The sequence below is a fragment of the Lutra lutra genome, chromosome 11 (assembly GCF_902655055.1).
Source record: "Lutra lutra chromosome 11, mLutLut1.2, whole genome shotgun sequence".
In the NCBI taxonomy this organism is placed as follows: Eukaryota; Metazoa; Chordata; class Mammalia; order Carnivora; family Mustelidae; genus Lutra; species Lutra lutra.
The window spans coordinates 90,740,435-90,768,382 of record NC_062288.1 but is presented as its reverse complement, the minus strand read 5'-3'; the positions used below and the strand labels follow the sequence as shown (position 1 = coordinate 90,768,382).

Below are 27,948 nucleotides of genomic sequence, written 5' to 3'. Positions count from 1 at the left end.
CGCATACCCTTTTTTCTTTTCTAAAAAACCTGGGACCGCAGTATACAGACTGTTTTGAAATTTGCTTTCTTTTTTCTTTTATCTTGGTTATCTTGCCTTGTAGTTGGGTAGTCGTACTAATGAAAGCAAGGCTTTTCTCTAGCACTCTGTGATGACACAACTAGTTGTGTGACTGCACACAAGTCACTTTCCCTCCGGACTCCAGTTTCCCTTATTTGTAAAACGAGGACGCGGCACAGAGGATTCCGCGATGGAATGCCAATGAGCAGGGCACCTCACCCCCTGCCCGCCTCGTGACTATCTGGGATGGTCTCCAAGGTCCAACCCTGCTTGACTTGGACAGCAGCCGCCGCTTTCAATAAGTCAGATCACAAAGCCGGCGCCAGGGACGCCTGGAAATCCAGGCGAGCAAAGGGTAGTTCAGTCGCTCCTCCCGGAGGCTGATGCTGACGGAAGTGGCTGGGCAGGGCTAGGGGCGGGATCGGGGCGGGGCCACAGGCGCGCGGCGCGCGTTGCGTGCAGGCTGCTAGGAGGGCCGCGGCGTGACGTGCTTGGCGCCGGCGGCCGGCTCCGCCCCGCGCGGCGAGACCCCGCCTCTCCGCCTCTAGCCTGCCGCGGCCGCTCACGGCGCTCGCGCAGCGATGGCGGAGGCTGTGGAGCGCACTGACGAGCTGGTCCGGGAGTATCTGCTCTTCCGCGGCTTTACGCACACGCTGAGGCAGCTGGACGCCGAGATCAAGGCGGACAAGGAGAAAGGGTTCCGGGTGAGGGGCCGGCGGGTGCGGCGCGGGCAGAGGCGGCCCCGAGGGAGACTGGAGCGGGCTCCCCGCCAAGCTCTGCCCTCCGGGGCGGGAGCCGCGCTGTCAGTGCGCCCGGGGGGACCGTCTGCATCCGCGCGTCTGGCCCTCCCTTGACACATGAGGAACTGAGGTCCTGAGAGGGGACGAGACTTGCCTGAAGTTGCCCAGCGAGTCAGGAGCATCGCTGAGGCTGGAGCCCAGGTGCCCTGACTCCTGGTCCGGGTGTCTGTCCTCCACGCCAGCCTCCGAGCAGGTGCTGGCCAACTGGCCAGGATGAAGATAAGGGTTTTAGGAGATAAGGTTGGGTAGATAGTTAAGTTTGGGCAACAGAAATATGAAAAAGTTAGCTTCTGATGGCATTGGGAGCAAAGGGGTCTGCAGCCCAAAATGTTAGCTGGGTATCTTTTGGTGTTTGTTTAAAATGGCATTGTGGGGGACTTACTGGCAATTTTGTCTCCGCAGTTGAGGAAGACCTTGTACATTTTAGAACGTTAAATTTCCCCTGCTCAGACATGATTTTCTGTTTAGAGGTTCTTGGAATGTGTATGTGTGTGATTCGTGTGCTTGCTGAGTCTAACTGGTGTTGACAGGTGAACTGAGAGAGAGGCAATACTGTGTCCTCCGGTGTGATTTCTCACATGGAGGTGACTTCTTTGGTTGACAGTCTGAGCAGCTACCAGGATTTGGGTCAGTCAGTGCATCTCTTCCTGAGTCTAGGACTCCTGGAATGATGGAGCTGGGAGAGGGATGATGGAGGTTGTCTCTCTGGTTTTTTGTTTTCAAATCTTAGGCCACTGAGACCAAAGAGTTGAAGTAACATGTTCAAGTTGGTTGCATAAGCCAGACACACTGATCCAAGACCTAGACTCAGGTTCTCCTGCTTTGTGCTTTTACGCTTGACATTTCCATGCTTGCTACAGGGTCAAACCACATTTCTAACGTCAGAAAATAACTCAAAAGCTATTATATTACAATGTTTTGTACGTTCTATAGATGGCTAATTAAAAAACAAAACAAAACAAACAAAAAACCCTCTAACATCAGAAGCCACAGCAAGAGGAAAAAGCTGTATTAGCTCTGTGAAGTGATGGGAAAATTCCCTCTTGTCCTTCACCACCTTCTCCATCTCATCTTTCTCCACCAGGTGGACAAGATCGTGGACCAGCTGCAGCAGTTAATGCAGGTGTATGACTTGGCTGCCCTTCGGGATTACTGGAGTTACCTGGAACGGCGACTCTTCAGTCGCTTGGAGGATATATATAGACCCACCATCAACAAGCTGAAAACCAGCCTGTTCCGCTTTTATCTTGTCTACACCATCCAGGTGCTTGTTCATTCCGGGATTCCTTGGAGAGAGTTCTTTGACCCTGAGATAGATTTCCTTTTTAATTTCTAGGGAGGACTCTGTGTTCCTGTGGGGAAGAGGGGAACAGTTATAGTGCGAATTATTTTTGACTGTTTTCCTACTTTTTTTCCCTTCTCCTCTGTAGATCAGCTGACCTGTCTTCCTCATTCCTATTTCCTCTCTTGTTTTAAGCACGTAAGCCTGGGTGGCGTTTCAAAGAATATAAGTAGCTGGGTTAAAGTTTGAGTAATAAAAATTATAGCTGACCCCGGGGGATAAGTTACTTAGATTGTTTGAAAATCAACTAGGAGTCAATTTTTAGGATGGCATTTATCTTCAGGGTTTCAATTTAAACCAGCTTCTTAGAAATTACAAGGAACTTGAGAAAAGTAATATCCTTTATGGCATTTGTAGATTATATTTGGCCACTTATCTGGTAGGCTGCTATCTAGAGGCTCTCTTTTGTGCAGTAATGACTTATCTTAATTCTGGACTTCTGTCTCGTACCCCTTTCTGCTGCCTCCTCTTTGTCTTGGCAGACAAACAGAAATGACAAAGCTCAAGAGTTCTTTGCAAAGCAGGCCACAGAGCTCCAGAACCAGGCCGAGTGGAAGGATTGGTTTGTCCTGCCCTTCCTGCCATCCCCAGACACCAACCCCACCTTCGCTACCTACTTCTCTCGACAGTGGGCCGATACCTTTATTGTGTCCCTGCACAACTTCCTGAGCGTCCTGTTTCAGTGCATGCATATCCTCCCAGCTGCCTGGGGCTGTGGGCCTGGTCTGCCCAGACAGCGTGATCAGTGGCCGCTGCTCTCGATGCACTGCCCCAGCATCGTTGTCATGTGTTATGTGAGGGGGCTGGACAGACTGTGGTTATTTTTGTCAGCAGGCCAGGAAATCATGAATCTTCATTGTGATGTTGCTGAAGCAGTAGCTGACATGCACGAGTGGGGACAGTAGTAGCAATGAGGTCCAAGTGCCTGGCCCTGCCGGGAGCCCTCAGATAGGGCTGAGCTGGTGCAGCTGCTGCTCTTTGCAACTGGCCAGCCTGGAGAATACCCTGTCCGTGCGTGCCCTGTGCCCCTCAGGGTGTTACTTGCCTTGTTGAGATCAGGTAGGAGGTCAGAATACTTCTTGGGCTAGAGCTTCCTTCCTGTGTTCGCGTTTGGGTCACTCTTGACAGCTACCTCCGTGTTTCTCAACTTGCCAGAAAACAGAGTGGCTCTCAGAATGTGTGTATGGATAGTTAAGAGAGGGAGAATGTAAATAAATTGTAGCCCACCAGGTTTACCATTTTGTCGTGGAAAGCCTGCATTCTTGAGGCCCAGGATATCCTCCAGGGCTCATGCCCTTTAGGCTGAAATTCTAGAGGAGGAAAAGGGAATCCGGCTTGGAGGTTGCTGCCTGGTGAGTCACTGATAAATTGGGTGTTTATGGGCCCACCCACAGGTGACCCATTTCGGCCTCTGGGAGAGACAGCTGGTGGAGGTAGGAAGGGTGCCCCTTCCTTTTGTGCTGTGGGTCTGAGGGTGAATTCCACTCTTGCCAGGTATAAAAGCCCCTCCTCCTCCTTGTCCCCTATTGCTTTTTATCCTGAGGGCTTTCAGGCTAGACTAGCAGGGGGCTCAGCCCAGTGGTGGTTATGACACGACCATATGGGCCCTCTCTGGAAATCGGAAATGTCACTGAAGGTCTTTTCAGTGCAAGACAGTGCCCTGCAAACTAGGTCACACACATTTGAGCTACAGTTCACTTCCCCAGGACCAAGACCCTTAGCCTGCTTTGTGCTCCCTTGACTGAAGCTGTTTAAGGTGGTGGGAAAGATGGACACCCTGACCTAGAATGATATTCATAGCATGGCACGGGACTGTCCTGTCTGCAGAAAGCATTCTCCTCAGTCTATACCTTTACTAGGAAGAGGTACAGACTGGGGAGGGGCAAGCCAAGTGGCTGAGGCTTCTGCCCAGATGGTAGACCAGCTGGCCCCTGGGATTGCTTCTCACTGTCTGCCCTGACTTGCTATGGCCTGCACTGGCTGGGAGGCCCACTGAGTGTGAGCTCTTTGCTGCTGGTGTTCAGGGAGAAAACACTCAGATTTAGATTTACGTCCTCTTTGTGGGCTGACCAGCCAGATTGGCGTGAGTGTGAGTCTCTGGAGAAAGGCCAGACCCAGCGTCAAGGGAGAGATTCCATACAGCTGTGGAGAGCCTGCAGGACTAAGTCTGTCCTCTGCTCCCTATAACTCGTGTTCAAGGGTTTTGCTGCTGTGTCAAGAGTTTGGGAAGGGCTTTTAATCATCGCAGGCAGGCTTTTTCTTTAACTTTGGGCACCAGTTCCCGTAATCCTGAACTTCGATGCGGAATGCCAGAGGACCAACCAGGTTCAAGAAGAAAATGAAGTTCTTCGCCAGAAGGTTTGTTCTAAACACGCTTGCTTCTTGGGAAGAACTTCTGCTTTTCGTATGTGAAATTAGGTAGTGGTGGTGGAGGGCTGATTAAAAATAGGAAAGCACTAATCTCAGATGTAAGTGAGTCACCAGAGAGGAAGTATTGGAGATTTGGGGGGCTGTAATAGTCTCTGGAAACAGAGGTCATGTTCATATTATAAGTCCCGTGTAAAGCATGAATGACATAGCAATGGTAATGAACTTTGAGAGGAAGAAGACTATGTGTCTCTTTTGTACCCCCAGTCCTGTATGTCCACATCTGTGTTGTTTACAACCCACGTATAGTGTCATTGTTCTGCTCAGCTCCATGAGCCTCTAGTTGGGTAAAACTTTGGAGATGGGGGACCCACATTCGCCTTTATATTTTGTCGGAGGAGCACTTCTCTGTTGTTGAAATTAAGGCAACTGTAGGTCATATTTTCGGAAAAAGGAAGATTATAAGCTGTTTGCATTTTAGGTGCGTGTGTGTATATAATTTTTTTCAGGCATAAGGTCAAAAATGCTGAACTGTGTTTAAAAAAGAAAAAATTATCCATGAGACTTCCAGAGCCTGATTTTGTAGATTTTCCAAAGAGCAAAACAGGACTGGGTGGAGCTGTTGCTTTTCTCCATGAATTCAGGAAGAAGCAAGTCAAATGACGAAAAGAAAGTGGGATTTGTGTGTCTGACAGTTGTCGGTGTCTCACTTCAGTATAGTCAAGGAACAGCTGCCCCTGGCCTGGTATCTCACTGGGTGGTGAGCAGAGGGTTGGGCTGGCGCCCCGAGGCCCACGAGGCTGGATGTTGGACGGCTGGGTGTTGGAGGAGGCTGGGTGTTGGACGTGCTGTGTCTGCTGCTCCTTAGCGGAGGGAAGATGGGGTGAGGTCACCATCTAACTCGCCCGCACCCCCACTCAGCTTTTCGCCCTGCAAGCCGAAATCCACCGCCTGAAGAAAGAGGAGCTGCAGCCAGAGGAGGAAGAGGCCTTGGTCCAGCACCAGTTGCCTCCTTATGTCTCCCACATGGACCGCCTGGGGGACTCGGAGCTGTGAGTGTGCACCTGCTTGGGTGGGAGGGGCGGGTGGGCGGTCCCCTCCTCTAATCTGTCCCCTGTCGCCTCACCCTGACCCTCCCCTCCATTCCTGGTGACAGGGAATTGCTGGAGAGCCTCCTTGGCCCTCACTGTTCCCGCCTGAGCTTTCTAAGTAAGCTCCCCTGGCTTTTAAAGCCCTCTAGCCTCTGAACCTGCCCCAAGGGAGGGGCCTGCACACCCAGATGTGCACATCTGGGTAAATAAACACAGACGCTGTCCTAAAGCCTCAGGAAGTGTGTGCGTGTGTGTGTGTGTGTGTGTGTGTGTGTGTGTTGAAAGCAGTGCCTTGCGGGTGAAAAGGTTGGATGCAGTGTGTGGTGAAAGCGTGCTCCCACCCGAGGCTTTGGAGAGGTAGGCAGGTGGGTGGCTAGCAGCTAGCTTAGAACACAGCCAGTTAGAGCAGAGGCCCCAGCTGATGAGAACAATGGTAGCAGTTGAAGATACCGGGGCTCACAGTGGTCCCACATCTAACTACCCTGAATCAGGATGCAAAGCCAGGCAGGCGGATTCCAGACCTACACGAGGCCAGGTGCTATACTGGGGGAAACTGCGCTGGTGTCTGAGCTAGCCTGGTGCAGTGGAACCCCAGGGCAAGCCAAAAACAGCACATAAAAATTTGTACTTAGGGGTGCCTGGGTGGCTCAGTTGTTAAGCGTCTGCCTGCCACTCAGGTCACGATCCCAGGGTCCTGGGATTGAGCCCCACATTGGGCTCCCTGCTCCATGGGAAACCTATTCTCCCTCTCCCACTCCCCCTGCTTGTGTTCCCTCTCTTGCTGGGTCTCTTTGTTAAATAAATAAAATCTTTTTTTAAAAAATTGTACTTACACTCAGTAAAAAGAAACAGGTGCAGTTCATTTTAGGAAGTATTTTATTTAGCCCAGTATGTCCACGATATCATTTCAGTGTGGGTTGAACAGAAACGAAGGACCCGTGAGCTATTTTGCTCTGCTTTCCTGTTGAGGCTTGAATCCTGAGGAGTGTTGTGCTTCTCCAGCACAGGGCCTGTGGGACTGATGGCGTGCCAGGGGCTCAGTGGCACGAGTGGCCAGGTGGTTATTGGAGCGCATGGCTCTGAACTGTACCTCGGCCCTCAGAGTGCGGCGGGCGTCCCAGTCGTGCCAGAGAGGCTGCAGGCTCCCCTGGGTACAGGAGGCGGTCCCAGGGATAATGCCACCTGAAAGCCGGGCCACACCCCGGTGCCGTCCAGAGCCCAGGAGGCCTGTGCTTTGGGTCCTCTTGGGTCCCCCCCCCAGCCCTGTGACCTTGTGTGTCTGCTGGTCCAGGGCCATGGTGTGCAGCCAGAGGAACACTTCCCTGTCGCAGTCGCCTCGAGTGGGTTTCCTGTCCTCGCTGCTGCCTCAGAGTAAGAAGAGCCCCTCAAGGTTTGTGCCTGCCCAGGGTCCCTCTCAGGCTCCGAGCTCAGCCAGGAAAGAGCCTCTCAGCGGTCAGGTGAGTGCAAGGCCTGCGTTTCTAACTGCCAAGAGGCCCCTGGCTTCCGAGACTGTATTTTCTGACTTTGTTTGTTCTGTTCTTAGGACTGATTTCTCCGGTATGCTGGTGAGATCCTAACTTCACATCTCACTCCCTTTCTTCCTTCCTCCCCTCCTCCTTCACACGTGCAGGCAGCGCTGCAGGGCCAGGGCACAGATAAGAGCAGGGTGGAGGCGCTGAGGCAGTGAGGAGGAAATCACCTCGCACAGCCTCTGCCCGCCCACCCGCCCTCCCCCCTTCCCCTCTTCCGGCCGCAGCTGCAGGTGGTGTGGGCACAGTGAGATGGGAGGCTGGTGGGTGCTGCGGACCAAGGGTCGGGCCAGGTCTCAGACCCACGTCTAATCTGGAGGGACCTCTCCCCCAGCCCCCTGCCCTCTACACCGCCCCGCCCGCACTCCCGTGCCAAGCCTGAAAGCTGTGACAGCCCGCAGGGGAGCGGCAGCCTGGCCCTGAGCAGTGCGCTTTGAATCTCTTCCCTTTCCCTCCTAAGCTCCTCTGAACTCGTGAGCACTTGTGACTGGGGTGTGGTGGCTTGAGGGTGAATTCAGGCAATTCTGGAATTTTGAATTTTGGGTGATCTAAAGCAGTGTGTAGAAAAGGAGTAAGTTAGAGTTACTTCTGAATCAGTGCGTTGCTTTTACAAGCTGGGATTTACTGATTCCGCAAAGGCCTCTCGCTATTTTTCACTTTGATAGCCGCTCGCAAGGGAATTTCTTTCATGCTAGTTCATGTCCAAAACAGCCCTGGGTCCCACTGAGGACTTTTCCTGGCAGAGTTGGTCAGAATTCATGGCTTTCAGCAGTGCCTTCCAGAGTGAAAGTTTAACAGACCCACAGTCATGCTTCCTTGCTTGGCCGAGGATCCTTGCTCTTTTAGTGTATTTTTATTCGTTACAGATAAAGGCAGTCATCATAATCGCGGCCTTCCTCTCCCGCCACCCTTGGCTTGGGAACTGTTTGTAACGCAGCAGTTTGGGGCTGCTCCCTGCAGCCGGGAAGCGGGGCGTGTGCCCCAGGGCCAGCGGGCCTGTTTTGCTGCTGAAGTGCAGATGCTGAGCAGGGCACTGGGGAGGGAAGAGTGTGGGCTTCAGAGGCAGGTGATGTCCTTTCAGCTGTGGCCCCTTGTTGAGCGTCCTTGCTCAGATGGCTGAAAGTCACCCTGATTTGCTTGAGACGATACAGACACGTCTTACCTAGGGGGAGACTTCATGGAACTGGCAGACTGTGCACGCCCAGTACACTGTAGCAGCGCTGGTGGTCTTAGCAAGGGCACTGGCCTTCCTGGGTCCCCGCCTCAGCTCGGAGACCCCAGGTCCCAGCCACGCTAAATGACTCTCACCTGGCATTCAGGAGGCCTGCGGCCGTCACAGAGCCATCCTGGTGATGCCCGTGGCGGGTTTTCTGAATTCCAGTTCTGTGGAATGTGGCTGAGTAAGTTTTGCCATTTGCTCTGGAGATCCCTGTCATAGTTCAATATTTTCTAAGTGTAATAGATCATGGATGGGGTGCTCGGGCTCTTGAAAAATGCATGAAATTATGAAATTCAATTTCATTGACTTAAAATGAAAGAAAACCCGAGGATGGGTTCTTTGGGGTTAAGTCCGCGGCCTTGTTCTTTATGTGTTCAGGAACTAAGTGTCACAGGATGAGATGGGAATGGGATTGGAACTTGTTTGTGTAGTTCATGTTCAAGGGATGAGGGTAAGAATGTCGTTCACAGCAAGCAGTCCTTGCCTCTAAATATATTCCAACAGAACTTGGGTCACTGTGTGGTATGTTAACAGTGGAGGTAGCTCTCTTTCCATTTCATGGAAAGGGAAATGGGATAATAGATGTCTGTCATCTGAAAAATGGGGTCACTTGCGATTTTATTAATTTATAGGACTCCACATTGATGTTTCAATTCTGAAAATAACTAGTATATTTGAGGTTCAGGAAATTCAGAACTTTATAGTTGGAGGAAGCTTAAAGATCATTTTGGCCCCCCACTTCTATTTTGTAGGGGAGCACATCCTTTGATTGCCTCCTGTGATGTGGATCTCACTACTTGTTAGTGTGAGGATATTTTCCTGTTAGAAAGCTGTTTGTAGAAACCGCTATAATTTTGGGGCACCTGGGTGGCTCAGTGGGTTAAACCTCTGCCTTCGGCTCACGTCATGATCCCAAGGCCCTGGGATCGAGCCCCACATCGGGCTCTCTGCTCAGCAGGGAGCCTGCTTATACCTCTCTCTCTCTGCCTGCCTCTTTGCCTATTTGTGATCTCTGTCTGTCAAATAAATAATAAAATTAAAAAAAAAACGCTATAATTTTCACTTGCTGATGTTAGCTTTGCCCTTCGAGCTACATAAAGTAAGGCTTTTTGTTAGGACGCTTCCTATCTTTCCATGCTGAGTACTCTCTGTTCATTCTTCCCTCTCCCCTCCACTGGTTTCCCTTATGGCATGATTTCTACACCACTCACCATCCTGCTCTCCCTCCTCTGGGGCACCTTCTAATTTTTTAATTCTTCTGTCACAGTTAACCCACCAAGTTTGAGTGTATAATTTGAGATGCTCTCTTACCAATACCAAATGCAGTTAGTTGTATGATTACTTCTTGTGATTTTAATAATACATTGGTTTTAACTTTTTAATGACATTGGCTTTTTAATGAGCCACCTTGCTTTGTTAGTGCCTATGAAGCACAGTCTTTTTTTTTCACTTTTGACACAACAGAGCTCTCTTTCTTTATTATTAGTGAAGAAACAAAAGAAAAACATAGGCTGTGTTATTACATTAGCAATAAATAAAATAATCAGGCTTTCCTGCTTTAAATATTATTTATATATAACATTGTACATTTCAGTCACATCTGCATTTTGCCCACTTGTGATGGGTCGTCACAACTGCTGGTCATTGCTCCTGAAACATTCATGCTATCATACGTGTCACAATATACGCTGGCGCACTCTGCTTGTTATAGGACTCTTGAGGCAAGACTTAAGAAACAAATGGAAGTGACTCGAAAACCACAGCTCCCAAGCTCCTTTGGGATCTCTGTTAGGATAGTGCCTGAGGGCACCTGCGAGGCCGGTGACCCAGCCTGAACTTGCACTCCATCCTTCCCGCCAGCCTTACGATGCCACTCCTTTCACTGCCACTCAGGAAGCTATAGGGCTGCCGGTTCTTATAGAGATAACCTTTAATTGGCTGCAATGTAAGGAAAGCGAACCGCATTTTTAACTCCTATCAAAGTACTTCGTAGGGCGCCTGGGTGGCTCAGTGGGTTAAGCCACTGCCTTCGGCTCAGGTCATGATCTCAGGGTCCTGGGATCGAGTCCCGCATCGGGCTCTCTGCTCAGCAGGGAGCCTGCTCCCTCCTCTCTCTCCGCCTGCCTCTCTCTCTGTCAAATAAATAAATAAAATCTTAAAAAAAAAAAAAAAAAAAGGAAAAGTACTTCGTAGTGGGGCTGCTTCCATGGATTTTAACAGGACGGAGGAAGAGGGAGCCCTCTTCCACAACTTTTGTTCTATGATTTTAAGTGTGACGAGGCCCTGTCTTCTGGTAGCTTTGTTTTACGTCAGGCAAGACCAGATTGCTGGAACTTTCCTGCCCCATCTGGATGACTGCCCGGGAAACTCTATTCAGGCCACTGAAAATTAACTTTTCTCTCTCTCTAGAAAGAAAGGCAAAGTGAAATGATAAAACACAGGTTAAAATATTTGTCCTGAACTGTAGGAGACAGGTAGATTACAGTAGAGTATGACAATGTAATTTGGGCCATTTGGAATGTTATGTGAATCTGGTAGTTAAGACTTTTATGAGGTTTGCTTTCAAAACTGTGACTTACCAGTATCACCACAGTAAACATTTATTTGAGTACAGTTGTAGCTAGACACAAGTTTACCTTAACCTACTTACTCAAGTGTTCCGTGGAGAGCTGCTTTCATCCGCATTATCGTTTTTTGTTCTTTTCACTCTTCTTGAGTAATAATGAGATGAGGCTGAAGGAGAAGCTCTCTCTAAGCAGAATCTCATAGGCCACATGGAGGCCCCTGGTTCTCTGGGCATAAACTACCCTCTCATTATCAAGGCAGTTTTTCAGCTCATTGTGGTGCCTTTTGTTAACACCTGTTTGAATTCTCATTTTGGGGGATGGTCCAGCCCTTACCCGAAGACCTACTGGAAACTTCCTTGCCATCTTGACTTGAAGAGAAGCGCTGCCTTTGTCCTTCTTCATGTTGCATTTCCTGTCCTGGCTGGGGAAGTGCTACGAGTGACTTGTGTGTCAGCTAGAGGGATTTCAAGTCCATCCCATGCCTCTCTCTTCCATCAGTACGGGCTCATTGATGGACTTAGCACTGAAAAGGGAAGAGACGTCATCTCTCAGGTGTAGCGGATGGGCAGGGGAAGGAGAGCGTGCCACGGAGTGCCTGTCTGCCCTCTGTGGCATTCCCCACCCTCGGGGCCCAGGCTGGATCCCTCTGTGGTCCACGTACTTCCAGGGCATGAATGTAATATTGTATGGATCCTTTTCCTTTTTCTTCTCCAGTGTCCAGTGTCAAGATCTCTTGCTCAGGCTGATAAATCTATCACAACTGCATTGTAGTTGGTCCAGGCTTTTGGAGACTTCCTCACTTGCCTGGATCCCATTATTTTGGAAAGTGGCTGTCCACCCAGGAAAGTGATCTTCCTTCTCTTCCCCACTGTGCTCATAGCTGGCTATGGAGTTGCCGTAGCCACATTTAATCCGAAAACGTAGCCTCTACTACTGTTGGGGTTTTTTGTTTGTTTGTTTGTTTTGTCTTTTCTATTAGAATATGAGAGTTTTTAGAGATGTATCTTGGAATTATTCTTTTTTTTTTCTTTTAGTCCTCTTTTTCTCTTGGTAAAGTTTTGTCATTTTATCTTTTAAAAAGCTGGCCATTTAAAAAAAAAAAAAGCTGGCCATTAATTTTATTGCTCATTTATATTGTCCTTTTACTCTCTATTTCATCAGCCTTTATTCTGATCTTTATAACTTTGGGCTTCATTTGTTTTTCTTGTTTCTTGAGGAAGTTGTTCATTTGAAATTTTTCCCTTTTCTTGATGGAGGCATTTACCGGTATGAATTTTCCTCTTCGAACTGCACTTGTTGCATCTTACCAGTTTTGGTGTGCTGTGTTTACGTTTTCATTTCTCTCAGGGTATTTTTTGGTTTCTCTTTCTGATATCTTTTTTTTTTTTTAAAGATTTTATTTATTTATTTTTATTTGACAGAGAGAGAGAGAGAGCACAAGCAGGCAGAGAGGCAGGCAGAGGCAGAGAGAGAAGCAGGCTCCCCACTGAGCAAGGAGCCCGATGGGCTCGATCCCAGGACCCTGAGATCATGACCTGAGCTGAAGGCAGTGGCTTAACCCACTGAGCCACCCAGGCGCCCCTCTCTTTCTGATTTCTGCTCTGATCCATTGGTTGTTCAGAAACATGTTGTTTGATCTCCACATACTTGTGAATTTTTAGGTTTTCTTCTTATGATTGAGTTGTAGTTTGATATGATTGTGATGCCTGACATGTTTCTAGTCTTTTCAAGTTTATTAAGCCTTGTTTGGTGGCCTAACATGTGATCTATCCTGGAAATGTTCCGTGTGCTTGAAAAGAATGCATATTCTGTTGCTTTTGGATGGAATGTTTTGTGTCTGTCTTTTAGGTCCTTCTAGTGTAAAAAGTAGTTCAAGCACAGTGTTTCCTTATTGACTTTCTGTCTGGACGGTCTCTCCATTGTTCAAAGTGGGGTATTGGAGTCCCTATTAGTGCATTGCTGCCTGTTTCTCCTTGGTATTTGCTGGGTATGTTTAGGTGCTCCTGTTCAGGTGCATAAATACTTTCAAGTGTCATATCCTTTTACTTCGTGGACCCCTTCATCATTACATAATGACCTTCTTTGTTTCTTTCTTTTTTTTTTTTTTAAAGATTTTATTTATTTATTTGACAGAGAGAGATCACAAGTAGGCAGAGAGGCAGGCAGAGAGAGAGGAAGGGAAGCAAAGCAGGCTCCCTGCTGAGCAGAGAGCCCGATGTGGGACTCGATCCCAGGACCCCGAGATCATGACCCAAGCCGAAGGCAGCGGCTTAACCCACTGAGCCACCCAGGCGCCCCGACCTTCTTTGTTTCTTATCATAGTCTTTGGCTTAAAGTCTATTACGTCTGATACATATACAGCTAAGCCTGGGGAAGTCTTCGGTCTGATTTTCCCTCTTCTTTAGAGATATGGGGAGGAATCAATGGATTCCTATAATGAGGGCCAGCACTAGTTTCAAGACCTCCTTATATATCTTGACCAACTGTTACTTCTGGGTATGTTAGAGAAGTCTTCTTGGACTTTCTAAAACTGTGGAACCTCTTCAGTGTTCCATGAACCATGGGTTACTTCTCAGAAATGGCCAGAAGTACTGTGAGAAGGGCCTTGTCTTTGTTATTTAGTTCTGGGAACATGACATTTCTTCTTTTCTGTTCATTGTCACTTTCTTCTCTGTGCTCTTTTCATGCTGTTGCTTTCATCAGGTTTCTCGGGACATGGGGTTTGCTGTCAGATTTGGGTGGGAATTCCACCTCTGTCCAGCTCTCCCTGTGTGAGCAGTAACCTAACCTAAGCCTGACTTCCTCCTGTTAACGTCCTCATCTTTATTTTAAGGGAACATTTGTAAAGTTCTTAGCATGGTGCCTTGTATATGGTCAGCATTCAATGAGTCATCTATTTTGGTGCATTATTGTTGTGGGTTTTTTGGGGGTTTTTTTAGGTTATTTCTTTTATCTTGACTTTTAGGTTGTATCTTTTATCTTGAACCCTACTACTCCTAAAATAAGCCAGAATATAGAGTATCAAATACTTTCCCTAGAAGAAACCTCTGTTACAAGCATAAGTGGATACCCCTGAGATCACCTCAGTCAGAAAAATAGAAATAACCAGTACCGTGAAGGTCAGCTACAGTTAGGTTCCATGTGAACTCATAGTCCTTTAAAATTTCCTTTTCAACTCTTCCCATGACTCCAGGGTCCCAAGGAATCTGTGTTAATCATGTTAAGTTGTTTAATGTTAACATAAAAACTAGAAAGTAGAATGGGTAGAAAGCAACAAGCACACTTTGGTTGAGTTCTCTTGACTCACGTCTTGTGTGCAGGTGACTTGCCGAGAGGTTGGTCTCAAACCTGAGTGGCTGTTGGCATCCAGATCCTTTTGCTAAGAGTTGTAAAATGAGGAGGGAGGGGACCATCACAGTTTGTGGGAATAAGGTTGGAAACAGCCCAGCCAGATAATCTGGAAGGATGAGGTGACATCTTTTAAAAAGGCTCTAGGGGCTCCTGGGTGGCTCAGTCACTTGAGCGCCAGACTCTTGATTTTGGCTCAGGTTGTGATCTCTGGGTCATGGGATCAAGCCCCAAGTCAGGCTCTGTGCTCAGTAGGGAGTCTCCTTGGGATTCTTTCTCTCCCTCTGCCCCTCTCCCTATACTCACTCCCTCTTATAAATGCATCTTTAGGGGCCCCTGGCTGGCTCAGCTGGTTAAGTGATTGCCTTCAGCTCAGGTCGTCATCCCAGGGTCCTGGGATCAGTCCTGCATTGGGCTTCCTGCTCAGTGGGAAGCCTGCTTCTCCCTCTGCCACTCCCCTGCTTGTGTTCTCTCTCATTGTGTGTATCTGTCAAATAAATTAAAAAAAAAAACTTTTAAAAAAATGAATAAATAAATACATCTTAAAAAAAATTAAAAATAAAAAGTCTCTAGATTAAGAATCTTCTCTCCATGGAAGTGGGCGGGGTTATTGAATTCATCTGCTGTAACTTGCTCACCTTTATCACTCCTGCCATGAAACAGGGCCTTTCCCACCTTGCTCAGAGGTCCTTGAATTTCCAGTAATTTCTGTTAAGAATTTCTGGTTGCCTAGTAATCATTTCCAAATACCTCAGTATTTGTTAACATCAGCTGGCTTAGTCATATACTTGGCCCAAATAAGAGAGGGTACTGGTTCCTCTGTGGCTCTGGAGAGGTGACTATATGTTGCATAATTATTTTTTTTTGTATTGCCTAAACACTGAGTTGCCTGTAGCCATTTTTGACACTTAGTGTGGGGCCTAACCCCTCTCGTAGTCATCGCTCAGTAGGCATAGGTCTCTTGCCCCTTAGCTAGAGTTAATTGTTCTGGTTAGATGAAGGGGTGTGTGTGTGTGTGTGTGTGTGTGTGTGTGTGTGTACCCCAGGAGCTGTGGGGTAGAGAAGCTGCCCCCTTCCTTGGCTTCTGCCTCCACGCCCCCCCCTCCCCCATTGGCTGAGGGGTCATGGCCTGGGCTCCGGCAGAAAGCCGCCCTTCACCGCCGGATGTCTCGCTGTCTAGACTGCCAAGGGAAAGGATGCGGCGTGCGGGCCCAAAGACGGGAAGAGCCTCTTCGGCGGGCTGGCGTCCGGGGAGTCCAGCTGGTCGCAGCACCGGCAACGGCGCCTGCAGGATCACGGCAAGGAGAGGAAGGAGCTCTTCTCTATGACTTTGCAGGTATGGCTGGGTCTTGGCGGGGCAGCCCTTGGGGGCCGTGGCTCTCGGTGGAGGGGTGCAGGGCCTGCATGTACCCCTCCCAATTTCCGTGTAATGCTGTTCGTGGGTCACAGGTTCTCTGAGGCTTGGCCGGAGAGACCTGCTTCCCTTGCCTTCACCCAGAATCACCCAGCCTTGCTTGGTCACAGGGTGCCTTCCTCCTGCGTCCCCTGCTGGAGATGCTGCCCTGACATGCGGTGTGCTGAACCCAGGCACTTGTGCTCGTGACACTAATCCTGGGGACTCCCCTCTCCCCTGAAAATGGGATGGGGGTCTACCCTTCCTGGCAGTAAAGCTGCTTCTCTCTCTGTCACCTGCTCCGGATTGAAGTGAAACACCCAAGCGTTTTGCCAGCGATGTCACCTGCCTGACCACTTACCCTCTATCTGGGGCTCCTGGCTGATGTCAGAAGCACTGTTGCCGCTCCCCAGCCCTTTGTGTGCCGGCAGAGTAGACCCTCGTGGCTCTGACCTCAGATGGTCCTGTTCTGACCCCGTCGGGTTAGAGACATGCCTGAGCTCAGCTTCTCCCAGAGGGCGCCTGTCTGAGCTTGAGGTCTCTCTCCCTCTCTTATATTTTTGCTGTAGAGCTGTGCTTCTGTGATGCGAGGAGCACTTTGAAGAGCCTCAAGGGCTTTGGGGGTGGTGAAGGCTGCCCTGGCCCGTGCCCCCTGGCCCGGGTTATGTCAGGGGGAATAGTAGTAGTTGTGGGGGCCAACCCCCAGCCAACACTGGGGAGGCAGAGAGGGTGTGTGGGGTGCCTGCAGGGGCCTGGCCTTGTTGTGGCTCTGCCGCTGTCCTCATGTCTGCATCCCGATGTCTGGTCAGTCGCCTCGGTCTCATGGGATGGTGGGGCGAGGCTTCGCATCCAGCTCTGGACCTTGGGCAGCGTATTTAACCTTCTGCTTTCAGTCTTAGTTTCTACAGTTATCAGATGGGGTTGATAATAGGATCCTGGACGGTTTGGGGCAGGATTAAATGATTGAATCAAATGTAGTCATATAGCCCTTACTGGCCCTTACTGGGTGCTCCCTGATTTTTATTGTCAGCCTGTCCTGCGTCGTGTCAGCTGTGTTAGGGCAAGGGTTCCCACAGCCCCTGACTCCCTCAGCAGGGCCTCTGAGAGGGGGAGGGTCTCTAGACAGGGGCCGCTGGCAGAGCAGGAATCTGCCTCTCCTCGGACAAGCTGGTGCTGCTCTTAGTGTCCAGAGCTCTTTCTTCTAGAGCCTGTGGCCCCTCAGAGCCTCCCCCAGCATGCTGTGGCCTGGCATCTTAGCTGTCCTGCAGCAGGTCCCCAGATGTGAAGGGCTGGGACCTAGGCAGACCCCTCACAGCTGACTTGTCCCCATTTTGCTTATCATAGAGCTCAGAGAAGAAGGCCGAGGCTAGTGGCCCAGAGGCTGAGCCCTGCCCCGAGCCCCATGTGGAGGCACTGGAGACGCTGACACGGGCTTCTGCAGCAGGTGCCGAGGGCGGAGGGGTCCGCCCCGAGCAGCCGTTTATTGTGCTGGGGCAGGAGGAGTACGGGGAGCACCACTCCTCTATCATGCACTGCAGGTGGGCTTGGTTCCGGGGGTCCGGGGGAGGCCCTGGCAGGGAAAGTGCTGACTGGGCTGGCGGGGCTGGCTCCCTGGGAGGCCTGGCTTGTCAGGCTGTGCATGTGAAGGTGTGGCAGCAAGGAGGTCCCTCCGGGGGGATGGTCCCTGATGGACCACGATCATCCATCCAGAGTCGGAGGAGGGCTGGACAGCTGCTCTTGGCCTGGGTAGCCTCTCTGTCCTTTCTCACTGTGGAACTCTATGAGTTTTAGTTTTAGTTGTAGTTGTAGTTTTATTTTAACTCACTGAGACTTAACTTTAATTTGCTTTATGTTGTTTTATATACATGTTTTATATATACATATACATATATATACATATATATGTATATGTATATATAAATAATTTCCTATATGTTGTTTTGTTGTTTTGCTTTTCGGTAAACCTTCACCATGTACAAGTTTTTAGTCACGCATGTTGAAAGCATGAGCTCTGTGAGGCCTTGTGGACTGTGGTTTGGGGAGAGTGAGGGGCTCCCTGCCGTGGGACTGTGGCTCTGGAGTCCCGCGGGAGGTGCAGCTTTCCGGGCACAGGGCCTTGGGCCCCTCGCTGCTACTCCGTCCCCACTGCTTCCCCCAGGGCTCAGCACAGAATAGATTCTTGCTAAGTAGTTCTTGACCGGTGACTGAATGAATACTTCTAGAAAGAGTCCACGCCCATCCTTGGAGTGTAGGCAGTTTGGGAGACAGTTGAGAAGTCAGCGAGGCCATGCTCTGGGCTCCAGCTGATGAGGATGGTGGGCTCAGGCAGGGATGGTAACAGCCTCCTTCTCTCTTCCATCTTAGAGTGGATTGCTCGGGGAGGAGGGTCGCCAGCTTGGATGTAGACGGGGTCATCAAAGTGTGGTCCTTCAACCCCATCATGCAGACCAAAGCGTCCTCCATTTCCAAGTCGCCACTGCTGTCTCTGGAGTGGGCCACCAAGCGGGACAGGCTGGTGAGTGACGCCCGCCTTGTTGTGTCTAAGTGAGGAGGTCCCGAGGCCATCCCCCGGCGTCTGGCACCACAGGCAGCTGAGGCAGCCAAACCACCCCTCCCTTCTCTGCTGCTGGGGTTTGGGGGGACATGCATCCAGAGTGTCCTGGCTGGGGGGTTTGGTGGGGAGTCGTTCTTCCTCTCCACCTAGGGAGATGCCAGCTTGCCTCACGTTCTCCCCCGCCAGCTCCAATCATCTGTCCAGTTTCTGACAACCCACGGGGAACGTTCTCAGCTGCCCCTCCTCCTGCTGAGACCCCTCCCCATGGCAGGCTCCTGGGGTAACAGCTTAGGCTGGTGGGGATAGTGCCCTGTTCAAGGTCCCCACAAGTCTACTATAGTGCTGTTGGTACAGTGTTCTTCCTTTTGGACTTTACTGTTTGGGAGAAGATTTGTAGTTTAGGAGGTAAAGTTGATTTATAGTGTTTTCTTTGATTGTATTCCGTTTCGAGGAGATCATACAAGGCAGCCCAAGGAGCAAACCTCATTGGCAATTTTTTTTTCAATAATTTTTTTTTTAAAGATTTTATTTATTTATTTATTTGACAGACAGAGATCATAAGCAGGCAGAGAGAGAGGAAGGGAAGCAGGCTCCCTGCTGAGCAGAGAGCCCGACGCAGGGCTTGATCCCAGGACCCTGGGATCATGACCTGAGCCGAAGGCAGAGGCTTTAACCCACTGAGCCACCCAGGCGCCCCTTTTTTCAATAATTTTTGACAACCTGCAGAATTTATCTTTATGATACTAGGATCTCAGAACTTACCCTTTACACGTATTAATCTGCCGGTGTTAATTTGAGCTCAGAATGTTGGTAATATTCCTGGGGGATATCCTCAGACCTGCTTCCGGCACATTCCTTTGGCAGTACCAGTTATCATCTTTGAAGCTTTTTACCCAGTAAATCACAAATGCCTGGAGGCAAGGATATCCTTTTCTATTTTTTCTGGAGGCCATAACAGGCCCAGAGTCAGAGGTTTCCCCAGAACATGTCATTGGGGCAGGGGCCAGTACCCAGGGAGGTGTGGCGGGTAGAGGAGAAGCCAGAAGAGAGGACGGGAACTGCTGGGACTGAAAAATGGCAGAAAGGGAGGGAAGGTCAGGGGGCTTCATTTAATCAGTTAGCACATTTCCAGGTGTATCTGAGGCGATACCTCTCTCCCAGTCTATAGATTTCTTTTGAAGTTTTGCCTCTGTTCAAGGTCACCTCTGATGGGTTCATGTCTTTTTTTTTTTTTAAGATTATTTACTTATTTGACAGAGAGAGATAGCGAGAGCACGAACACAAGCAGGGGGAGTGGGAGAGGGAAAAGCAGGCTTCCCGCTGAGCAGAGAGCCTGATGCAGGACTCGATCCCAGGACCCTGGGATCATGACCTGAGCTGAAGGCAGATGCTTAACAACTGAGCCACCCAGGTCCCCCTCTTCATGTAATTTTTGAATGAGGTCCATGTTAGCCAGATTTCTCCCGAGTGTGTGGTGGTGGGTGGAGGCGAGGCCTCACCCTGCAGCTTGCCCAGACCCACACACCTCACAGGAGTGGGCCTGGCCCGGCAGTGGTCCTCCCTGACCAGGCATGAGCTGTCCTTTGCATCCCCCGCCCCTTCTCCTTCTAGCTCTTGCTGGGCAGTGGTGTGGGGACGGTGCGTCTTTATGACACAGAAGCCAAGAAGAATCTCTGTGAGATCAACATCAACGACGATATGCCCAGGTGAGTGGGAGGCCGCGGCCCACACCCGCTGTGCTCTGCGGGGCTGGTTCTGCGCTGGGCCTTCTGCCCCATCCCCGTAGCAGGACCCGCCTCAGAGCTGAAGCCTGACTTCTCTGGGGGAGGCACAATGCTGACCCGGCCCCACGTGTATTGCAGAATCCTGTCGCTTGCCTGCAGCCCCAACGGGGCCTCTTTCGTCTGTTCAGCCGCTGCTCCGAGCCTCGCTGCCCAGGTGGACTTCTCGGCTCCAGATATTGGCAGCAAGGGTACTAACCAGGTTCCCGGCAAGCTGCTGCTGTGGGACACGAAAACCATGAAGCAGCAGGTGCCGGCCCTGCCCCTGGGGATCTCCTCGTGGGTCTGTGTGGGGTCGCGCTCCTGGGGTAGCCCTGTGTGTCAGCTTCCTGGTCCTTCTGATGAGCCTCGTCCTCTCTTTGCTTTGGTCTCCTCAGATTTCAGTAGGTGAAGCAGGTTCAGAGTCGAAGGGTTGGAAAGTAGTCACACTCCAGCTAGGCTGGCTTCTGGCCACTGGCGTCATCCAGAATCGGGCCACAGACGTAAAAGTCCCACACAGCCTATCAGAGGGCGCTTGTGGTTTATTAAAAATTTTTTAAATTTAATTTTGTTTATATTGAAAGGCTTTAAAAAAAATTTTTTTTTTTGAGCAGTTCTGGTTCACATCCAAATTGGGAGGAGGGTCCAGAGATCTCCCATTTACCCCCTGCTCCTGCCCCCTGCCCAGCAGAGCGGCACTCTCTTTATAACAGAGGCCCCCTCACACTCCCAGTCTGCCTTCGGGCCCAGTCTTTGTGTCGTACACTGTCTAGGTCCCGACAAGTTGGTGAGGACACGTATGTACCATTATGGTGCCACATGGGCCATTTTCACTAAAAGCAGCGTGAAGGTCCTGTGTGCTCCTGTTCCTCCCCTCCGCCCCTCAGACCTTGGCACCTGTCGATCTCTCTAGTGTCTCCACAGTTTTGCTTTCTCCATCACATCGTGTAGTCGGGATCTCACAGTGTGGTCCCATTGGCTTCTTTCACTTTGTCTTATGCAGTCAAACAGCTTGTTTTTTAGGAGACAAGCGGAGTCTCTGACTCCCTGTTAACATAGTGACCATAAAGGTGCCAACAGCAGCCAGAAGGAGTGGGGACACGTGCGGGTTCCTGGGAAGTGACAGCCGGGCGAAAGCTGGCCCAGGAGCCGAGGACCACCCACCCACCGTGGCAGGTGCTTGCCGCAGTGACCCTGAGCACCCAGAGAGAGAGATGAGGTGTAAATGCACACATTTAGAAGGCATTGAGGTTTCTTACTGAAATTAGTTTCGGGGCGCAAATGTGGTGTGGCCCTTGCGTTCAATAGATGGGTTCCCAAGGCCACTGGATGCCGGGAAGTGTCCCTGTCCTGTAGATGGGCCGTTTGTGCCTCCCTGCACCTGCCTGTAGAGATGGGGTGCATTCCCCTCTGGGGGTCTCCCCGGGGCGCAGGTATCAGGGCCACCCTGGAATTCTTGCCCACCGTGCCCCACCACGTCTGTTCTCCTCCTGAGTTTCCTTGTCTCAGCAAATGTGCCCCACTGTGAAACTGCGTGCCCTTCCGGAGCCACCCTCCTCCCTCACCCTGCAGAGCCCGTGGGTTGACACCTTCCGCTCCACCTGCAGACCGTTTCCATTCTGCCCACTTCTCTGCGCTTCCAGGGACACACCCTAGACTGGGTCTCAAGTATCCCTAGTAGGACGCCGCACGACCTCCTGTGGTTGGGCCCTGACCTGCTGCAGGGAACGACAGACCCCGGAGCCTGTTCCTCCAGATTTCTGGTCCACACCCCCTCAGGGCCCCCGCCGACGGCCTTCCCCGCTTCTCCAGCCTCCGAGTGTGTCCTGCGGCTGCAGGCCCTCCCCATGCGCTGTCCCCTGCGTGCTGTCCCTTCCCGGTCATGGTGTTCTCCCCACCTGGCCCAGCACACATCTGTCCTCCAGCCACTCTCAGTGCTTTCCCTTGTACGGCTTAGTTAGATCCTTCATCTTTCTCTTTGCCTCAAAGACACTTAGAGTAGTTTTATGTTTCCTTGTTATCTTTAAAGTTTTAATGAAATACTGAGTACATACAAAAGAATCTTGCGATCAGAGGTGTGCAGTATAGTGGGAAGAGAAGCTGTCACATGAGCACCTAGGTACGATCACAGTTGGAAACTGGAACCTTCCTGTACTTTCCATGCTCTCGTGTGCCCTTCCGAATCTTGGTCCTCTTTCCCTTTTCAGACAAGAATTTGTCTTGAATATTGAGTTGTTATTCTTCTACAGTTTCAAATTTAGTTGTATTTTTGTTTGGTTTTGTTTTTTAACTAGCTCCAGTTCTCTCTGGACCCCGAACCCATTGCCATCAACTGCACAGCTTTCAATCACAACGGGAACCTGCTGGTTACGGGGGCAGCTGATGGTGTCATCCGGCTGTTCGGTAAGCAGCTGTGCTCGTGGCTGTCTGGTACCCTCCTTCAGTGGCCCGGAGAGGAAAGTTGCATTTTTGCTGGCTGGACTAGAAGCTATTGCAGAAGCCCACCCAATTCAGGATGCTCGAAATAGGGCTTAATTTTGGTCCATGTCGGCTCTTTTCCAAACCTCTGTAATCAGCCCCCCTGCACATGGTCGGTGTCCGTGGGCCTGGGAGTGGTGGGGCTTAGCAGTCCTTGAGTGTGGCGCTGTGTGGTCCGAGTCCTGTGGCTGGAGTGAGATCCAGGAGGGCACATGAGAATAATGGCGTGCCTTCTGCTGAGGGTGGCTGGTGCCTTCTCCTGGTAAGAGCATTAGACCGGTATGCACTGGAGTTATCGGGCACGCTGTTGGAGGAACCCAGCTCCATGCAGGCCTGCCCCGGGAGACTCTGGAGTCTGGGAGGGAATGAGGGACCGAGTCTAGCAGAGCCCCCAGGCGCCCCATGCGACCTTACAGAGGCCTCCTAGGAAGCATTTGTTTCTCTCCCTAGACTTGTGTGCCTCCCAGATGAGCTCAGGCTCTGGCCATGGATTCCTGAACCTCGTGTTTGACCCAGGGAGAAAAGCTTCAACTTCAGAATTGTTGAATCGCTGCTTAAGACACCGGAGGAGAGAATTAGTGCACTGAGAGAGCTTTTTGGCAGGGTTCAGCTCTGGGATGCCTGTAGGCTCCAGGAGATCCTCCACCTCCAGAACAGATCCAGCCCTTTGGGAGGAGGGCCAAGGTGCCTGTCATGGGCGGATCCTCCCCGGGGCCCTGGCGGGGGTCTCAGTGGCATCTCATCCCCGCAGATATGCAGCAGCACGAGTGCGCCATGAGCTGGAAGGCCCACTGCGGGGAGGTCTACTCAGTGGAGTTCAGTTACGACGAGAACACCGTGTACAGCATCGGCGAGGACGGGAAGGTAGGAGGGAGCCAGATTTTGACCCGGAACACTTCTTCCTTTGGCTTGAGATTCCAGAGGGCAGCAGAATAGCATGAGGGCTGAGATGAACCCTGACCGGGCCCTTCACAGGCTCTCTGACCTCGGGGCCCCTCTCCACATCAGCAGGCCATCCATACGAGGGGGCGGTCATAGTCACTGGTCTTGGGACCGTTGTGAGGTCTGAACAGGCATAGTGGGAGTCGGTGACGAGGAAAAGGGAGAGCCCAGCCTCCCTCCAAGTTTTAGCTGAAGTGACTCCTCCCACTCTGGGTGGATGCGGGGTTCAGATTAGGGCCCGGGTTGAGCTGGCTGGGGTCATCAGGGGTCACAGCACGGTGTATAGAGTTGCTTCCTAGAGGCCGTGTGGCTAGGCCTGAGCGGAGTCAGAAAGCGCAGTAGAAAAAGATAAAAAGTGAAGATCAGTGCCTCCTTGTGTATTCTTTCTGGAAGGACACGTTCAGATCCAGGAAAGGGAGCTGGGCTGGGAGGCAGCAGGAGAGGAGAGAGAGACTTGGTTTTCAGGTATATCCACCTGTACCCTTGGATTTTGTACTGTGTACCTGTATTCCTCACTGAAAACTGTAATTTCAAAGTAAATTCTGCATTTGGAAACTATGGAGAGGGATTTTTAAGGTAAAGCTTGACTTCCTATTTATTTGAGTAGGAGTCTCAGTGAAGAGGTGGTCACACAGCTTGTCCACGGTGTAGACTAAAGGATTATGTACACCACAGGCCGTGAAGCTAGTTTATAACAGTTCTGCTCATGTTCAATTGATTACACTGCTGAGGCGGTGGGAAGATATTTGGAATTATGCTGTCTTCTAAGTCGGAAAAACCCAGTTGGGTTCTAACCCTAGAAATAACAACAGCAGTAATAATAACGATCACATGGTGCATCCCCCCTGTTTGAGAGATGGGAATCCATGTGCAGGCAGTTGCCCACCCTTTCCCTCTCCTGGAGTCAGGCCAGAGAGAGTTCAGGCTCTTCTGTGAAGTTGCGGGCTCTTTCTGAGATGTTGTTTTCTAAAAAAAATGTTTGAATTGTGTTGGGAAAACACAGACCAAGGGGTCACCGCACTGCCTCTCCTGGTGGCCTGTTGGCGCCCCCACGTCTGGCCTGGGCCCCCGTGGCTGAGCAAGCGCTCAGCCTCTGCTTCCTGGTTGCAGTTCATCCAGTGGGACATCCACAGGAGTGGCCTGAAGGTGTCCGAGGACAGCCTCCCCGCTGACGCCACCGGCCCCTTTGTGCTGTCGGGTTACAGCGGCTACAAGCAGGTTCAAGTGCCCCGGGGCCGGCTCTTCGCTTTTGACTCGGAGGGAAATTACATGCTGACGTGTTCTGCCACAGGGGGCGTCATCTACAAGGTACCTGGGGGGGCGGAGGGCCTGTCCGGTCGGGCAGAGAGGTTCCTCCCTGGAGGTGTGGTCCAGGGCCAAGCCGGCTACAGGTGCAGAAGCCTCTGACCCCGGGGGGGATGGTGCCTGCGGCCTCCTGGCTGCAGGCCGGGCAGGGGGGCCAATCCCCAGCTCGGGGGTGGAGACAAGACGGACACGTTTGTCTTTTTTTCTGCTTGTCCATTTGCTGCCGTTTGACAAGATTCTGGCCCTCCTCCGCTTTTGTTCCTTGGGCATAATATCTATTAAATGAAGAAGCAGAAGCGTTGGGAAGTGTGTTGGTTTGGGGGGAACGTGCCACACACGGACAAGTGCTTCCGTGGTCTGCTTCAGTGACTGATCTGGTGTAGGCTTACTAGCTTCCTGGAGGTCCCCTGGTCACAGACATCACAGCCCATGCCCAGGGCGGAAATCGGGGGGTGTGGCTCTTCACACCAGCACGGAAGTCATCCACGTGGGGTTTGTGCCTCAGTTTATGTGCTTGTTTCGGTTCTCATGACTGAGCTTCTCTGGTTTATGTACTTTTTTGTACAATTGTCTGCAATGATAAACCTCATCTATTTTACTAGTCTTAGTGATGGGGATTTGAGTTGTAGTCAAAGCATGTTTGTTTTTATTTTCTTTAAAGATTTTATTTTTTTGTTGAAGAGTGTTCGTGCGCACATGCATGAGCCGTGGGGCAGGGGCAGAGGGAGAAGCAGACTCCCCGCTGAGCAGGGAGCCTGAGGTGGCTCGATCCCAGGACCCTGGGATCATGACCTGAGCTGAAGTCAGCTGCTTCGCTGACCGAGCCATCCAGGTGCTCCTAAGCATATGTTTTTGGTAACAAACCAGTTCTTAGCCTCCGTGGCAACTCTTTGCCTAATGGTAGTGTTTATACAGTGTGTAGGCGTGGAGTCACAAGAACGTTCTCTGCCCGGGGGCTCTCCGTGCCCCCGTTAACCTGGCTCATGGGTCGGTGGACGGCACGTGCTCTGGACGGCAGCTGCGTGCAGGTGTTGGGCGAAGCAGTGTGAGTGCGCACGGGAGGGTGTGATCCTGCTGTCGTGGGGCTCACACTCAGGACCAGCAGGGACAGGGCAGGGTTCTGAGCAGAGGAAGCTGGGCAGGGGCTGGCCCTCAGGGGAGACCCCTGTCGGGTGGGGGCTGGTCCGCGGATCTGAGGCCTTCAGAGGAGCAGGAGGTGGGGAGGCCAGCGAGTGAGTGAGGCCAGCCTTGGTGTTCCACGGGGATAGAGGCAAGTGAGAGCACTGGAATGGGGGAGGGAGGCGTGCAGAGGTGGCACGTCGGGAGCCATCTCGACTTTTGGTCCAGAGTGTGGCACCACGGGTGATCCAGGCTCACCATCACTGAGGCTCCCCTTTTCCACAGATGATGATGCATTAATGGCTCTTCCCTTCTTAAAATTAGCTCTGTAATTTCTTGTAATTGCTATTAGAAGATGCTATGAAAAGCTTTCTGTCTGCAAGCCTAATTGTATTTTATTATTTAAAAACTGAGTTTGTTAGCCTGTACTTTGCTCTGTGTATGATTTTTTTGTGTGTTGTGTGTACATTTGTGTATTTTTAATCATGAGCCTCGTCACTTGTTATTTGTCCCAATCAGCCTTTGTCATCTGTTCCAGTCAGCCTTTGTCATTTGTCCAAAGGGCCTCTTCCTCTCCTGTCCTCTTGCAGCTGGCTGGGGATGAGAAGGTTCTGGAATTCCATTTAAGCCAGGGTGGCTTCTGTGGGCTGACGATTTTCTGTCAGATTTGCTCTGTAACCATTTAAGGCTTGGAAGATTTCCCTCTGTATAATTTTTGAAATGCCAGTTATGGGGTCTAATTTCTTAAGGAATATAATGAACTTTAGATCCACTTTTTACAATCTTTAAACGATCTATGATTTTTCTAAAGATGTTTTCTCCATGAGGGCCCAGACTTCTCTTTCCTACTCATGGGTGTTTTCTTTTGCTGGATTGATCATTATTAACTGTGCTCCTGGCTTCCCCTTCCTTGTTCCCTTCTGACTCTCATCACTGTGGACTGAGTCCTGGGAGGCTGGTGCTGCTGGGCGAGGGAGAGCCCTGCTCACACATCCTCAGGGTGGCCGGCGTTGCACTGAGCTGGCTGCTGTCGGAGAGGACCCACAGCCCGCCCTCCGGCAGCTTGCATTCCAGGGGGAAGCAGATGGGAAACAGCAGGGCATGTGTGATCGCATGCTGGAGAGCAGTAAGCCCAGTAGGAGCAGATTTGGGTGTGGTTTGGGGAGGGTGTAGAAGGCACATGCCCACAGTGAGTTAAAGGTGGCAGAGAGAACATTCTCTTGTCTTTTTGAGCAGATTTTCCACCTAAGACAAAGGGATGACTATAGTCGGGACAGTGAAGGCGTTTCCTGGCACAAGAAATTAAACTGAGGTCTTCTGGGAGGGAAGGATGGGTATGCGTGCCCGGCACTTCCTCATGTTGGGGTGGCAGCCCCCAGACTCGAGGCAGTTTGGTGGATAAAGTGCTGTGTGTGTGAACAGTGCCTGCTGACGCCTCCTCTCTCCTGTCTTGCAGCTGGGCGGGGATGAGAAGGTTCTGGAGAGCTGCTTGAGCCTGGGCGGCCACCGAGCCCCTGTAGTCACCGTGGACTGGAGCACGGCCATGGACTGTGGGACGTGCCTCACTGCATCCATGGATGGCAAGATCAAGCTGACCACCCTGCTGGCTCATAAACTCTGACGGGACCCCCCCCCCGAGGGACACCCACGGAGGCAGTGTTATCCTGTTATCCTGGGGGAGTGGAGTGACGGGACCGGAAGACAGAGCAGAGTGCTTCCTGCTCCTGGCCAGTGTGGGGACTCCTCAGGGAAAGACAGTCCAGGGAACTCTGGCTCTTTCCAGCAGCAGAGACCGGACAGGAGCCACACTGAGTCATGGCACAAGTGCCCCCAGAGACCAGCGTGCTGGGCTGTGCAAGGGGCATGCTTCAGGCGGCAGGGACGAAAGTTCAGGAAGCAGGAGATGCAGCAGATGGCTGCTCTCTTGGCCCAGGAGGGAGTGACAGTATTTTGTATATATTTGCTCATTTTTTCCTTTTTTTTTTTTTTTTTTTTTAAAAAAAAGAATATTCTCGTGGTCACCTGGTATCTCTTTCTGGAACGCGTGCGTGCAGCAGAGCGTCTCCTTTCACCC

General features: G+C 51.1%; 1 protein-coding gene across 3 annotated transcripts; it reads left to right on the top strand.

The window, feature by feature from the left end:
- The first annotated feature begins 582 nt into the window (after positions 1-582).
- Positions 583-27,865, top strand: WDR91 (WD repeat domain 91). 3 transcript variants are annotated; one of them, XM_047695281.1, is made up of 15 exons: positions 584-764; positions 1,945-2,124; positions 2,685-2,892; positions 4,478-4,560; positions 5,491-5,621; positions 6,952-7,117; positions 15,504-15,659; positions 17,061-17,254; positions 18,081-18,231; positions 19,882-19,976; positions 20,133-20,301; positions 22,325-22,433; positions 23,260-23,372; positions 24,561-24,758; positions 26,465-27,311. In XM_047695281.1, the coding sequence occupies exons 1-15, from the start codon at positions 642-644 to the stop codon at positions 26,558-26,560; spliced, it is 2,172 nt and encodes a 723-aa protein (XP_047551237.1). In that variant the 5' UTR covers positions 584-641; the 3' UTR covers positions 26,561-27,311. The 3 variants fall into 3 exon arrangements, with proteins under 3 accessions (XP_047551238.1, XP_047551237.1, XP_047551236.1); XM_047695280.1 differs by lacking the exon at positions 26,465-27,311 and adding an exon at positions 27,331-27,865 and having other exon boundaries at positions 586-764; XM_047695282.1 differs by lacking the exons at positions 23,260-23,372; positions 24,561-24,758; positions 26,465-27,311 and adding an exon at positions 22,959-23,227 and having other exon boundaries at positions 583-764.
- Positions 27,866-27,948: the final 83 nt, after the last annotated feature.